Source organism: Carassius auratus, unplaced genomic scaffold (genome assembly GCF_003368295.1).
Source record: "Carassius auratus strain Wakin unplaced genomic scaffold, ASM336829v1 scaf_tig00214947, whole genome shotgun sequence".
Classification (NCBI taxonomy): Eukaryota; Metazoa; Chordata; class Actinopteri; order Cypriniformes; family Cyprinidae; genus Carassius; species Carassius auratus.
In genome coordinates this window covers 67,369-83,259 of record NW_020527875.1, presented here as the reverse complement: position 1 = coordinate 83,259, position 15,891 = coordinate 67,369, and the positions used below count along the sequence as shown (strand labels likewise).

Below are 15,891 nucleotides of genomic sequence, written 5' to 3'. Positions count from 1 at the left end.
AAATAATTATTAATGCAATAAACGTGCTTACCAACTAGTGAATAAATAAAGCTTATTAAGCTTATTAAGCTGAATGCACATTTAAATTTACATAACCACGGATAAATTAAAAAGTAGCTGTATTAAACAGAAGGAGTGAAATACATGTGAGAACTATATATTTATTTAATATGAACAATTTTGTTATGATATGACAAAACAATGATTTTTAACAAGCAAAGGATTCAGTCACTTTTATGAGCAAGTGTCAGCAATCACCAGCACTCTAATAATTCCTTATGGTAATAAATAATTTGAATTTCAGGCGCAAATTTCTTTAAGCAATTAGAAACATTTCAATGTGAGGACTGAGCATAGACAGGACAGACCATTCCGGAAAACGTTACTGATACCGACGACACTTTGTCTTCTCTTCAAAATAAAAGTTTCTGTGTGAAAATAAAATTGTGGATTTATGGAATTATAATGTAATATGTATTATATAATAATATTATATATAATACATATATAATAACATTATATATATATATATATATATATATATATATATATATATATATATATATATATATATATATATATATATATATATAATATGTTGTTAATATATATAATAACAACACTGGCAAGAAATTTGAATTTAAGACTTTTATTTTAGTTACAACGTTTTCAACTTCCTGTTTCGTCCTGATTCAAAAGGTCACGTGACATAGTCAGCGTGGGGATTGTTTACAGGTACGTTAAAAGGACGCTCCTCAACGAATCACATTTTCGATCAAACGTATCTTGCCATTTACAGAACCTTTTATGAATAATTTATGAAAAAAATAGATGTATTCTAATTAATTACTTATGCTGCATTATGGCCATTTTATAGTGATGAGTATAAAAGTAGACGTTTATCGTATATATGCAATTTCATGCTTATAATTGTTTTTAGTCTATGTAACGTTAACGTTATAGTTTACGAATTTTATATTATATTAACATCTGTATTTGTTAATCAGTAATGAAAGTGAAATTAAATCAGAGAAGTAAGTGGTCACGTGTTTGCGTCGTTGTATTTCCAGAGTACGTGCTACATCCGTGATCAGATGAACATGGCGCAGGGGAAACAGGCCGTCGGTGGACTGTAAACAAGAGGAAATTTTGGGATAAGGCTGGCATCGTACCATGCACGTGTGAAATGGTCTCAAAGTCGATATACTGGACCACTTGTTCTGCTTCATTGATGATTACGAGGCGACAGATTGAGTGCAACACATCCAATTGCATTCATAAACATTTCTATAGGACTTCAAACCCCTGAGCATCCAGTGTTTTGGATATTTAAACAACAGATCCTTGTTTCATTGTGGATGGCATACTTGCATGACCAAATGGCTGCAATTGGAAAAGTCAAACGGAGTAAAGATCTTCCTCAAGGCGTCGAGAGGTTGAAAGAGGAGCACAGAAAGGTCAGGAGTAACGTTAATGTTTCCTTCAAAAACCTCCAATGCATTCCTGCAGATATTAAATCTTGATGTCCATGCACGTGATTTATTAGCAGCATCGATTCATTTGTCAAATATTTTATGTTGTTTGCGGTATTACGCGTTTCGTTCTCTGGAAAGTTCTTTGTGTATCACGTGTTGCCTTTGGCTAACGTTAGCTAATTGCAAATAGATATTTTGCTTCGGTGCATGTGTGTTTCTGATACTTTGCAATAAAAAGCATGTGCATATTCATATGCAATGTATCTCAGCATTGTCAACATTTAATTATTTGTGTATAGTAGTTAGCAAACAATCTTTATTCTAACACATGTGGTCCACGTTGCCAAAACGCTTACTGTACTGTTACAGTAGGAAGAATACATGCTGTGAAATGACTCTGTGTGAAGGTAAGGGTTAACTGACCTATTTATATTTGAATGGTATTTTTAGTGACGTGATTAGTTGGAAGGCAAAGAAACGGTTTGTTTACCTATGTATTGACATTGGAGGATAAACCTTAGCTGGCCTGATATGAAAGCTACTAGTGCTTCCTTTACAGTCAGCAAATCTGGTGAATTTTCCTTTAGAAGATCTGGAAACTTCTGTGTTGGACTACACTACACTAAGTGACATGTCTTTTTAAAAGAGAAAATAAGAAAAAACAAAACACATAATGCATGCTGTTAGACATGCTTTATATTATTTTATTGGTGGGCGAATCTCTTTAAAGACAAACCTCCGTCATATTGAACACCAATATGAAAGACAACAATTGAGAAGTAAAAAAAATCTAACTTTTAAATGATATTTAGTATTACATTATTTTCATGACATTCAACCACATTAACCTTGAAATGTTAATTGTCCTAATGCTAAAAGAGTCTCATTATTATTATTACTCTAATATACATAAAAACATGTTTATGTATGAGTCTACAGATTTATTTTTTTTACATTGCCATAAATACACAGGTTTGCGCTTGCTCTCTCTCCATAAACATGCGTTACAGGATACCTTCTCTCTACATCTTATTAGAAATTTACAGGACTGTCATTCTGTCTCTCTCTCTCTCTCTCTCTCTCTCTCTCTCTCTCTCTCTCTCTCTCTCTATAGCCCCTTTCACACTGCCATTCCGGCAAATACAGGATTAAAGTGTTCCTGTAATTGTTCCCTGGTCGCTAGATTTGGCACTTTCACACTGCCAGTGATGACCCGGTATATGTGCGTGCTTTCACACACAGCCCTTGAAGATCCCGTAACGACACGTGACATCAGCGCGTGACGTGTAATGTACGAGTCGAAAACGCTAGGCACTTTTACTTTCACTGAAGCAAGCAAACAAACTCTGCGTCAGCGCGGAAAGTGAGGAACTAACTGATCTCTGCTTCATTACAGTTTGCACATATGTTTTCGTCGCGAATGTTGATCTTCCTTCAAAACAGCCGGTAAAAGAGTCGCGCGATAACGCGCGTCATCACTTCGATACCGAATTAGATCTGGCTTTTGTTCACACAGCGCTCGTTCCGGATCGATTACCGCAATGTTACTATGTCCCCGACCCGGGTTCGATTCGGTAATCAATTCCGGGACGTGGTTGCTTTCACACAGAAGGCGACCAGGCAATGTTACGGGAATATTGCGGGTCCGACGTGCAGTGTGAAAGGGGCTTATCTATCTATCTATCTATCTATATATAATGACCAATTCACATTACCAGAATAATACAGTCCTTTAGCAGTGATTTGTCACTGGTTGTCTGTGGCATTTTAGGAATCTCAGCGATAATGAAAAGACAAATTGTCTCTGTTTCCACAACAGGTGGTGAAAGATTGCACAAGTCAAATTGAGCACTGGTGAGTGTCCTCCTGCAATTTAACAGCTCTCTGACATGCATAACATTATTATCGTTCATTGTTGCATGATAGCTTGTCATTGGTTGTTGAATGTTTAAATTTGGAATGAAAATGCTATTTATACTATGACTCACTATAAAGATGTAGATGGTTATGACAAGATTTGACAGGCTTTTGATCTATTACTTTTCATTATTTTAAAAAGACTTTCAGTAGGTAGGACGAAAATAGAGCTTGTGTGTCAACAAACTAACAATTTCCTTTTAGAAGATTCATTTTTGTCTTTGACTGACAGGAGTAAAGTTGAAAAAGACTATGAATCTCTTCAAGACCGCCTCAGGACTTTGCCTGACAAGTTGTCTTATGATATTATGGTATGGTGTCACTTTTCAATTACTGACGCACCCAAATTAATCTTCACACGTAGATACACAAACATTTTTCTTTGCCTGAGCAAACAAAATATTAAGTTATCATCAGAGTATTATTCACGCAGGTTTAGCCTGTTTTAAGACCTGTTTACACGAAGTATGATAACTATAACCATAAAGTTTTAATAATTTTTTTTTATTCTATAAGAATAGTAAAGTTCACAGTTCACACCCTAACTATAACAATAGTGACATAGAATAACAATATCGTTGGAATCACAGTTTTTTTCTAGATGATGAATAATAAAAACATTAACAGTCAATTAGAGCTCGACCATTTAAAGTGAGAAACTTATGTGTGTTGCTGTGGTAGATGTGTAGTTATCATGATAGTTATCATTCTTGAAGTGAACAGGTCTGTCTCTATTTCTTTAAGGCCTGGTTTTGCTCATTAATGGATGTTTTTTCAACTTGATAGGTACCATTTGGTCCCTTGGCTTTCATGCCTGGAAAGCTAGTTCACACTAATGAGTTAACGGTGCTCCTTGGGGATAACTGGTTTGCAAAGTGTTCTGCCAAACAAGCCGACACTCTTGTGGAACACAGAAAGAAACGTGAGTTTGTTTCTATTCCATTCATATTTTCCATTGACCAGTTTGGAAAAATCCATACAGCTTGACCTGATATGTGTTATTTTTCCAGATGTCAAGAATGCGCTTGATGACTTACAGAAAGTGGTGAAGAACTTTCAGAATAGGGCTGACTTTACAGACGATCTTAAAAAATTGACTGGTGTAAGTGTCCTTAGCATGACCTCATTACATGGAAACCTAATACTGATGTTTTCTTCCCTGGAAGAAACAATCATGTCTGCTCTATTTTTTTTTTATTTTTTTTAACAGGATACAGAAGATTTTCTAGACATTAGAGAAGAGGTAATAAATGAGGAGGAATTTACCAAAGGTAATTCTAGTTTTTCAGGTTAGCTTTTGCGTTATCAGGTTGTTTTATCTTCTGTTGATCATTTACTTACTATCTGCTTCCACAGGAAAACATCGTCTGGCTCACAAACCCAATTCTAAACCTAAGCAGGAGTATTTATTGGAGCTGGAGGAGGACAAGGAGAAGAAAGAAGGCGATGAGGAGAGAACGACAGGGCTGTTGTCAGAGGAGGAGCTGTGGGCCCGACTTGATGAACTAGAGCGTGAGGAGGAACTTCAAGATGAGAGATACCGGTAAAATATTGAATTTCCACTAAAAATATCAAGCAGCACAACTGTTTTCAACATAAGAAATGTACCTTGAGCACCAATACAACATATTAGTGATTTCTAAAGGACAATGTGACACTGAAGACTGGAGTAATGGTTGCTAAAAATTCAGCTTTACCATCACAGGAATAAATTACATTTTAAAATGGTAACAATTTAGTAAAGGGACCCGTTAACTGCTATTAACTAGTTGATTATTAACATGCTTGTTATTAACATATTGGCTGTTTATTAGTTCTTATAAAGCACAAACAACAAAAAGTTGTATCAACCCCAAACTTTTGAACAGCAGTGTATAAGTGAGTAAATGATACTAGCTAATAATTTTTTCCTATGGGACACAAGGTGGTGTTTCTCCAGTGTAAAGTATCGGTGCATAGCATTAAAATGCAAATCAACCCCAGATATCCCAATGAAATTTTTAAAAGAAAAATCCCAGTCATCTTATCTGGTAATCACAAACTTTACGGAAAAGTCATGGGAAATGTATTGATCTAAAAGTGTAGAAACCCTGTTTATCATACCACATATGAATACATCTCTAGGTAAACTGAAAGTGCAATACACGGAAAAAGTAGCTGTTGCACAAACTTTTTAATAGTGTGCTTATAGGTTTGTTCTATTTTTTCCTCCTGTTATACTAGATTGGACAGCACAGACACTAATGGAGAAGACACCACTTCCTCCTCAGAGGAAGAGAAGGAAGCAGAAGGTGGCAGCGGTGTCCAGGTTAATGGCCATCAGAAGGAAAATGGCTGGGTACCGTCATCTATCACAAGTCAGATGAACGGCACTAATGGCTCACACCCTGAGGATGAGGAGGAGGAAGATTTTGATGAGGAAGCAGGCAGTGGTCTTCCAACTATCTATTTTTCTCATACTGCGGAATTCAAAAAGGTTAGTACAGCGCTACATTAACCTCTTTTAGATAGTCCTACATAAGAAATGCTTCTCTTTTGAAGTTTTTTTTTAAATTATTATTCATCAAAGATTTTTACACACCCAGGTTCATTATTTAAAATGTAGATGTGTGGCAAGCGCACACAAATAGAGCGTGCATACAGTGCTACATGATGAAACATGCTTAACAACGGCAGGTCCCAAGTGCTTTGGAAAGAAAAAGCTAGATGCAACATATGAATGGCCCCTTTGTTTCCACAAAAAATATTAAACAGCAGAACTGTTTTCTATATTAATTATAAGAAATGCTTCTTGAGCAGCATCTGAAGAATCATATGAAGACTGAAGTAATGATGCTGAAAACTCAGTCTTGTTATTACAGGAATAAATTACATTTTAAAATGTATAAAAACAGAACAGAATTATTTTAAATTGTAATGATATTTCACATTTTACTGTTTTTGCTGTATTGTTGATTAAATATTTTTTTCTTTCAAAAACATACTTGTGTGTGTATATATATATATATATATATATATATATATATATATATATATATAAAATAAAATAAAATCTTACCGACCCAAACTTTTGAACAGTAGTGTATATCAACATTTATTTTTTTTGCATTGAATTATTTTCTCCTGTGTGTCTTAAAAAGTAAAAGTTTTGCATAATTCTTCCCTCCATTTTCTCTTTTCCCTGTGAAGGTCAGGATTAATACAGGAAAGAACACCACTCTGAAATTCAGCGAAAGAAATGAACAAAAGGCACAAGCCAAGCGAAAAAAGAAAAGTGGCAAAAGTAACGGCCATTCTCCTCATGAAGGTTACAAGATCACAAGCCCAACAGACATTTATAGGTAACAGCCTAATGGGAAACATCATTCGTCTATATTTCTTGATGTATTACACTGCTTGTTGGTTTTTTTTTTTTATCGCTCCAGTTTCAACACAAGTTTTTGTTTGTAGGGTGTTTGTTGATTTGGTGAATGGAGAGCCGGTACCACGCAAGTCCATTTTGAAGTCCCGCAGCCGTGAGAACAGTGTGTGCAGTGACACCAGCGAGAGCAGCACAGCTGACTTCGAAGAGCGCCGTGCTGCTTTTGGACGCTCGTGGAGCCATGATGACGCCACACACAGTGATACCAGCGATGGCATTACAGAGGAGGAAAGCCCCACCGGAACGAGCCCCCGCACTAACGGACGCTTTGAGGTACAGAAGACTTATTTCTGCATGAAATAGAAATTCACCCAATCTTAATTCTAATTGGATGTTATTGATCTTATGGTCATTTATTTATTAACTGTAGTGGAATGTGGTTTTAAAACCCACCCAAAATACTGTAGCAACACCATAGAAATGCCCTAGAAACTACACATAATAGACTGGAAGCCTCAGCAGGTTTCACATGGAAAAGCAGCAGTCAAATTTCCTTCATAAATATTAAATAAATATTTAATACAATATTTAATACAATAAATATTTTTATTTCCTTACCAGTCCAGAATTGATATTAAATGCATTGTTATTTTTATTTGTCTTGCTCAGAAACAATACTCTCACTAAATGTTTAAATTTCTTCTTGTGTTTTAGGCTTTTACAGGCACAGTGATTGAAAAGGATCCCCTGCCTTGCTCCATCCCACACCTGACCATCGTCCCTCCTGCCTTACCCACAATCCCCGAGAGAAAGCTGGAGGAGGTGGGCCCCGAAGCTCTTCAGGAGCCACCCAAGAGGATGTCCAAGTTTAAAGCTACACGGTTGCATCAGACATGAGTTAATCTCATCAACACACAACTTTTAAATTCGGTTTTGTACAAACTATACTCTCATAGTCTTACTTTCCCACTATCTGCCCTCTTTTTCTGTCCTCCACACTACTCGTATACTGTCATCAATTATTATTATTATTTTTTGGTTACATGCACCCTGGACATTTTATTTGCTCTATAAGAGTAATTAAAAGAGATTACAAATTATTTCCCTGCAGTTTGCTTTTTTAAATGCCAGATGGTTTATTTAAAAGAATACTTCACCAGAAAATCAAAACTGTCCTCATTTACTCACCTTTTTTTCTTTCCTGTTTTTCTTCTGTGGAACACAAAGGAAGTTATTTTGAAGGAAGTTGGAAATCGTTGTTTCACAGAAGAATCGATCTTCATGAGATTAAGTGAGGACAGAATTTTTTTTATTTGTGAACAATCTCTTTACATTATGAAGAAGCTGCACATTTAGGTATCTTTTGTGTGTATTTGTTTCAATTAATAATTATTAAAAATAAAATGAAAAAAAATGCTAAAATGTTTTCAAGACAAACAAAATAGTAGTTTTAGTGACATCATGACTGATGACATCATTGTCATTGTTGTGATGTGGTCTATGATCTGGATGTTTTTGGAAAATGCTTTTATCAAAGTTAATTCTCATTTTGTTAATTCGTGACATTTATGTGCAACTTTGACATATGTTGGCCATGGAATAGCTGCCAGTTTCTGTCACCATTAAAAAAAAAAATTTATCCTTTATGAACTTCATCTCTGATTCTCTCTCATCTCGTTTTGTATCTTGTTTACAGAGTTTTGGCTTTGTACATCAGCTTTTTTGTGACTGCTGGAAAAATGCTGAAATGTTGAACTGAAAAGGAAAAAAAAATAAAATGATTTTGACTGTACTGGTGTTTTAACTGTTCAGTAGGACATTGTTCGTTTGGTGTCGGTTCTACACAGGATGTTAATTTGTGCTTTAACTTCTGTTCATGAAACGAGTCGCGGTTCTGTTGATGACGCAACTCGTTTGTCATTGTGGTGTTGTTCAGTCAGAACCATTAGAGGGCGATAAAGCCTTTTACTTTATTATCTTTACAGCTCAAAGCCAAAACAAGCTGCTGCCTATGGAAAGGGGAAAAAACTATAGAATTTTAGCAGCTGAATCTAGCCCTCCAAACATGAAGTAAATGTTACCATCAATTTTTTTTAATGCTTGTCAGATTAGGTGTTTTTACATAAGCATTCTTTTTAAATGTTATGAAACTTAATAAAATAGAGTTTTAAAATATTTAGAATTAAATAATTCAATAAATTATTATGAATAAGCTTTGGGCCAACATATATATGGCAGTGTGACTTCAAGTTACTAACTTAATCGAAGGTAATTTCTACATTTGAATTCAACAAAAGTAGTTCAGCCCTCTTGAAAACAAATGTGTCCGAATAATCCAAAAACAAGATGACCCAAGAGTGCTCCATTATTACTTATGGCATTTAACGGCAAGGATGGAGTATTTCGGAGGAGGACTTTTTCATACTTTTTCCATCAGTGCCTTTGTTTGCACCGGTATCAGTCACTTTTTGACTGCAGACTTATCCATCAGCACATTGACATTTGGATGTGGACAGGTCCTGAGTCAGCAGCTGGGCTGAACACAACAGTTCTTTCAATTCATTTCTGTCTAAAAAGACTGAATGATCAACTAGAATCAATTTTTTTTCAAGCACTTCGTGGTTAAAATGACTTAGAGTTTATTTTTTTTATGTCATTTAGCAGGTTTATTGTGAAAAAATAGAAGTCATTGGTATATTGCTTGTCATTGGTAATTTTTAACAACCTCTGTTCACGGTTGTTCACATCCATTTTACTGAAAAGACAAACATGAACTTTCAACTAAATGTCTCTCATTTTGTGAAGAAATACAGTAAAACAAGTTTGGATCAACATTAGAGTGAGTAAATGATGACAAAATGTTCATTTTTGAAAGAACTGTCACTTTAATTCTCACTCGTGAGTCAGTGCTTTCAGATTATTTTCTGTGTCAGTAAATAATAAATCTAGAGGCACTGTGGTGCCTTCTATTTTATTCCACTGTCTCAACAGCTTTGGGCATCTGTGTTACTGAAACTGTCACTGATAAGGATCGCACTAATAATGGCTTCTGGGCCCATGAGCTCTATAATGTCCAACTGGTCTCTCATGCTGATCCATCGTTTTAGGGGTCAGAGTCTCTCCGAAGTGTTCAGTCTGGATGTATCATTATATCAACTATTCCAAACCATAGTGCCTCAGAGTGGCCATTTCACCCCATGATTAAAACATCTGTTACTCATCTCAAAGCAACGTTATTAAAGGCAATTACACACCAATTAGTTGTGTAGTTAACACATCTAATGGAGCCAGATGCTCAAGCTCGAATGACAAACCTGCCCTGGATTTTGCTCGGCTGCGATTAGTAGTATGAAAGAAGCTGAAAAGAATGAGCTTTTCTGTTCTTTCTTTTTTCTCATGTTTGCGATGGATCCTTGTTCCTTACATTACTGTGCATGTTTTGCATCTGGGTCTAAATATATAGCCTACTCCAATTCTCAATAAAATTGTTAAGCAATTACATTCACTCTGGAGATTTGCAAAGACAGTGTTCCACGAGGCATGTGTTTGACTGGTAAAACAATAGATCACCACGGGCAGCTGTGTTACCTCCCTTGTTTCCATGGCGATGCTGCTGATTGACAGTTGCCCTGACAACTCCATTCAGCCACCACCTGCTAGCTGTCAATCAGACCTGCCATCCTGGGGCTATTGACAGAGCTGTCAGCCTGTATGAAACGTGCCCGTCAAAGCTTTCAACTCTTGTGCTGGCAGGGAGACATCTTTTTCCTCCATTCACATTGTCTTCTCTTGCAGTTTTCTTAAAAGTCAAATTTGGTCAAAGCCATATCCTCTTAGGTTTACATTTGCATTCACATTTATATGCCTGGCACACAGGTTTTTGTTAGCAAAGTGAGAATGGTGAACATAAGACTCCATTGTGTGTTATTGCTACCTGTATTTCCTTGTCAGTGTTGTTTGAATGCTTATTTTGATGTCATGATGTCCATACAGGACTAATAGTTAAGGCATTATATGTGTGTTTTAAAACATTCCTTCTTTCTTCCGTCCATGTTGGTAAGCAGAGCCTTGCTCACACCTGACAGATGACGAGCCTCAGCTCGGAGGCTGACACTGCAATCAAAGTTCTGTCATACCTGTCAATATCTTATTGTCATAGCAACACTTCTTGTGAATGATGATGTGAGAGAGGGTAGTGGTGGTGGGTTGGGGTCTAGCTTTACATTAACAGTCCTCCAGATGAAACGTGGTGTATGTTCTCCAGGTTTCATAACTTCAGAACTTTCTGTTAACAATGCACTTTTTATAGGACTTTTCTTCATTTAGAGTTATCTAGGGAAATGTGCAGTAAACAGTAATTGTGTTTTCTGATAATGCAGAGGATAGTAAAGTTATTCTTGTAATTCACTTCCACCTTCAACTTTAGGTGGTGATATGTATCCGTACAGCATACTACTTAACCCTCATGTTTTGTTAGGGGTTTTTAATAGCTCAAAAATATGCAATATTTAATCAAATAAAAAAAATATATAATACAATATTGTTGTAATTATGGTTTTTCTTTTTCTTTTCTTTTTTTGCAGCTGATGAACTATAAAAACAATGACAGCCAACAATAATGATCCTACTTTGAAGAGCTTGAGCATTCAAAGCGGCGAATGACAAACCTGCAACAAATGCTTATAATAAACAGAATGTTATTGTGCGTTGGTGTGGAGCCTAATATAGTCAGGGCCTTTTTAAAAACATAGATATTTTTTCTCACAGTTTAAACTAATGAAATACTTACAGCTTGGTATAATTAGAAAAAGTGTATTCGTTATAGAAATTCCCTTGGAGATTTTATCAATTTACATGACTTTTCCAGGTCTGGAAATTACACTTTTAAAATGAGACTTCCTCATATACAATGGGGGAAATATTTATTTGATCTCCTGCTGATCTTGAAAGTTACAAGTTTCAGCTCCCTCCACAGATTTACTATTGGATTGAGGTCTGGACCAAGTCTGAGTGATGGTTGTTTTGTATTTCTTCTATTTCCAAATAATCGCACCAACAGTTGTCTCCCTCTCACCAAGTTTCTTGCTGATGGTCTTGTGGCCCATTCAAACCTTGAGCAGATCTACAGTCTTGTCTCTGACGTCCTTTGACAGCTCTCAGGTCTTGCCCATGGTGGTGGGAGAGCTTGGAATGGAAGATACAGATTGTGTGGGCAGGTGTCTTATACATCTTATGAGCTGACATTAGGAGTAAGTGGCAGGACTAATCTGTTTTCCACATAACCAATCTGTGGGAGCAAGAATTCTTGCTGGTTGGTAGGGGATCAAATACTTATTTCACTCACTGAAATGCAAATCGATTTATAACATATGGTTTTTTTTTCTATATTTTTTCGGTTCATATTCTATCTCTATCCATTAAAATAAAACTACTATACAAATCACAGACCCTTCATTTCTATGTAAGTGGGCAAACTTAGAAAATTAGCTGGGGATCCAGTAAATATTTTCCCCACTGTATCCTTTTTTTTTTTCAAGACAATAGCATCTGTTTCATCGAAGAAAAAAAAACAGTTGTTAAGGAGAAGTTTGAAAATAAATAAGTAATTAAAATAAACAATGAACAATAAATGTTAGTTGTAACTTATTTTAATGCTTGATTTGTATTATTTTTAATCATTTTAAGTCATCTTGAGCCCCCCTAACAGGCCCTGGCCCCTTGGATGAGAACTACTGCTTGACTGGCTTTTGAGATTCAATTTTTTTCTTCTTCTTAAGAGTGATTATGCTCCCAGTTAAATTTACCCCAAACAGAAACAATGTTAATTTAAAGGATACCAATCACATAAAAAAAAAATTGCACGTCTGTTTTTTTAAAAGAGACGTAAAGCTTCAATAACATTGCATTTACGGTTTTCTGAGGAACTTGACTAGACAAAATTACATTCATTTAAATTAGCTTTTATTGTTCTTACACTTATACTCCAAACATGACAACAGTGAAGTTAATCTCAACAGAACATGAGGATTAAATCAAATAGCCTATTAAAGTATATGCTCCCAAAATGGACATACAGTATGCCATTTAATGACTGTCTTGCGTTTTGTTATATATCACATTTGAAATCCCATGATTGGGTCAGTGCAGGGGAGGAAGGTTCTATTAAATCTGTCTGGATGAGGCATTCACAGTTTTAAAGACTTTACAATATCCTGGCCATATTTCAAAGCCTATCATCGGCTTCAGATTAAAGCTGACGCTGATGTCTGCCAGCTCGCATTAATCAGAAGAGTGTCACAATGGGTTTTGCAGCATTTGCAACAGTCAGTGCTAATGATGTCTGCATTTCATGTTTCCTCTGCAGTGGATTATTAATCATGATCTATGATATTTGCCGTCGAATTGTTGTCTAATCATCCAAAGAGTAAACGACTTTTTTTTCCCTTTGGATATGTTTGACTTAAAAAAAGATTCCTGCCACGCAAAAGTCCAGTGAATGGAAACTCATGTCTCCTGTGTATTTACATGACATGAAATCGAGAGGGACAGGCTCATCCTTGACAAATACACCTGTCACAGGGTCAAGTCAGATCACATTGGCATGGTCCAGCATGTTGCGCTTGCTGCTTGGGTTTGTTTATTTCAGGATACATTTGTTGTAGTTACTAGCTAGCTTCTAAAGCAACAATGAATAAAGTAAACGGTATTTTCAGATAGTTACACTATATTACATACTTTATAATAAACAGAAAATGTAAAGCGATGAGAGGAATCTTACTATCTATTCATTTACATAGCAACATTTAATCTTACTTTTTCTATATGCACATGCCAATTTACACCAGCAGCTACAGTAGACAGAATTTTCTGCAATTGTTATTCTTTATTTGTTATTCTATATATATATATATATATATAGTGATACTTTATTTCACTGTCTACATTTTTTTATTTTTTCACAAATCAAACGTCAAATTATTATATAAATACTGAAATATTTGTATTCTTGAAATTGGTAAGCAAACACATCAAAGTATTACAAGGCTGTTTGAATTCCATGAAAAATAGACAATAATGATAATATTATACAAATGGTATGACTATTCATTTAGTAATTTCTATGAGTCATTTCATTATATAAATTGCACAGTTGTTAATAAGAATTTACTCTCTTTTAAGGCAAGTTTAAGTGGAAATAAGCTGATTTGTCAGATTACTGTGCCATAAGACAAAGACCAGGTGGAATTCTTCTTGTGAATTTTTATGAAGGGATAATGTTGATCCAAAATCAGTCTTGTCCCCTTATAATTCAATCACAGGGCCGAATACCAGTTGCCTTGTCAAAAATCTTTATTGACATATGTATCAGGCATAGGAGAGAAACTTGTTGTCTGACATAGGAGAGAAACTTGTTGTCTGACATAGGAGAGAAACTTGTTGTCTTTGTCAGCTGTATGTTCTTTCTCTGTTTCTCCGTTTCTCAGTTTCTCTGTTTCTCTGTTTCTCCGTTTCTCAGTTTCTCAGTTTCTCAGTTTCTCTAAAGCTTTTACAGTGACCATAGCTTATATACCACTGACCAAGTTCCTTACAAGGTACAGAAACATGTTGGTTTATTTAAAATAGAATGTATACTTCATGCTAACATCAGTTGGTATATTTATACATACATACATTGGTGGAAAGAAGAAGCCACCCTATGCATCAGTGGAACATGTTACATACACATTTCTGGTATGGTCAAAATTAGCTCCTCTCCTTGTGTCTGGTCATATGATCCTACATGTTCATGCAGACTTTAACTCATGCAGTAAACTTCATCATGCACTAAAACTTCACAAATAAATATAAATAATATTAAAATAAGAAATTTTTGGTCTTCAGATAATATGCATTTTAGATACATGCACACGTTGTATCTTGGAAATAATTTTATTCAGATTTGCAATACTGTGTTATTGTGGAAGTAAATGGTATTTTATCTTTATTTAAATGTTTAACCTTCATGTTAAACCTTCACTAACCTTATTGACTTTGTTCACACAGGGTATAACATTAACAACCACCCAAAAATGGTGTTTGGTGAGTGAACATTGCCAAAATGATCACTCAGAAACTGAGGTGCATAGGCTCTGATAAATGAGCCCTACGACCAATCAGTTAAAAAAAAAAAAAAAAACTTCTATTGTTTCTTCTTCTTGATTTTCAGCACAGCACAAGGGTTAATTTGTTCAGCATTTATAAACGCACAATGAGTCATTGTCTATGAAAAATATAACTACAGATGTTTTCCTTTGTGAATTCTTTCATAATATCCTGAAACCAAGCTGATGGACAGAGTTGACACCTCTGTCTTCCAGCTCATGTTATTATTGGGGCATTTTTTCATGAGGGAAAGACTCACCCTGCCGAGCACACAGGCTGACGTTCACAGCTTTGACAAGATTCTGCACCTCTTTGATGTCTGTCTGCGAAGATGTATGTGTGTGTGTTCTCCAACACATTATCACGTCTCTGTCATTTTTTCTGTGTTGAACTAACATGTTGAAGGTATGGGACAGCAGCTTGAGAGACTGCGGGTGGGTTTGTGTTAATGTTTACGCTGTCTGAACGATATGAGAAGGCTACAACTAAAATTTAACTTATATGATTGATTGGTTGAAGTAATGATCAGTCACATCTTTGTCAGGATAGTGCCATATCTAATTTTTGACAGGAATGAAAACAAGACTGTGAGGAACAGTATAGTCAGTTCATTCGGTTTGTACTGTTGTTTAACAACTTACTGATTCTTCAGCTGATGAAACATATTTAAAAAAAATGGTGGTAGTACTTTATTTTACAGTCCTGTTCCTCGTGTACATACTATGTACTTATTATAGTAATTACAATAACTATGTAATAACTAGTTACTAACCCTGAACCTACCCCTAAACCTAACCCTACCACATGTAGTTACCTTGTATTACCAAAACTTTCTTAGATAAATACACTGTAAGTACATGTTAGTACACGTACTGTAAAATAAAGTGCAACCAAAATGGTGATCTAGAAACAGTATATAGTGCGTGCCAAAGTAAAGACTGTAAGAGTTTGTCCACACAGAACGTTTACCATTTCATTGAACTGCTTTTCCATTGT

The 15,891-nt window shown here is 35.5% G+C and overlaps 1 protein-coding gene across 1 annotated transcript; it reads left to right on the top strand.

The window, feature by feature from the left end:
* The first annotated feature begins 686 nt into the window (after nt 1–686).
* Nucleotides 687–8,549, top strand: LOC113093286 (unconventional prefoldin RPB5 interactor 1-like). The gene is made up of 12 exons (XM_026259087.1): nt 687–735; nt 1,071–1,457; nt 3,295–3,329; nt 3,625–3,703; nt 4,179–4,314; nt 4,403–4,494; nt 4,603–4,663; nt 4,749–4,935; nt 5,616–5,868; nt 6,582–6,733; nt 6,843–7,086; nt 7,468–8,549. The coding sequence occupies exons 2-12, from the start codon at nt 1,359–1,361 to the stop codon at nt 7,648–7,650; spliced, it is 1,521 nt and encodes a 506-aa protein (XP_026114872.1). The 5' UTR covers nt 687–735; nt 1,071–1,358; the 3' UTR covers nt 7,651–8,549.
* The last annotated feature ends 7,342 nt before the right edge of the window (nt 8,550–15,891 follow it).

Excerpts from the sequence above, each read along its gene's own strand:
- LOC113093286 (XM_026259087.1), top strand. The coding sequence starts at position 1,359 with ATGGCATACTTGCATGACCAAATGGCTGCAATTGGAAAAGTCAAACGG. Across the intron at positions 6,734-6,842 it reads AGCCCAACAGACATTTATAG|GGTGTTTGTTGATTTGGTGA; the intron begins GTAACAGCCTAA and ends TTTTGTTTGTAG. Across the intron at positions 7,087-7,467 it reads GCACTAACGGACGCTTTGAG|GCTTTTACAGGCACAGTGAT; the intron begins GTACAGAAGACT and ends CTTGTGTTTTAG.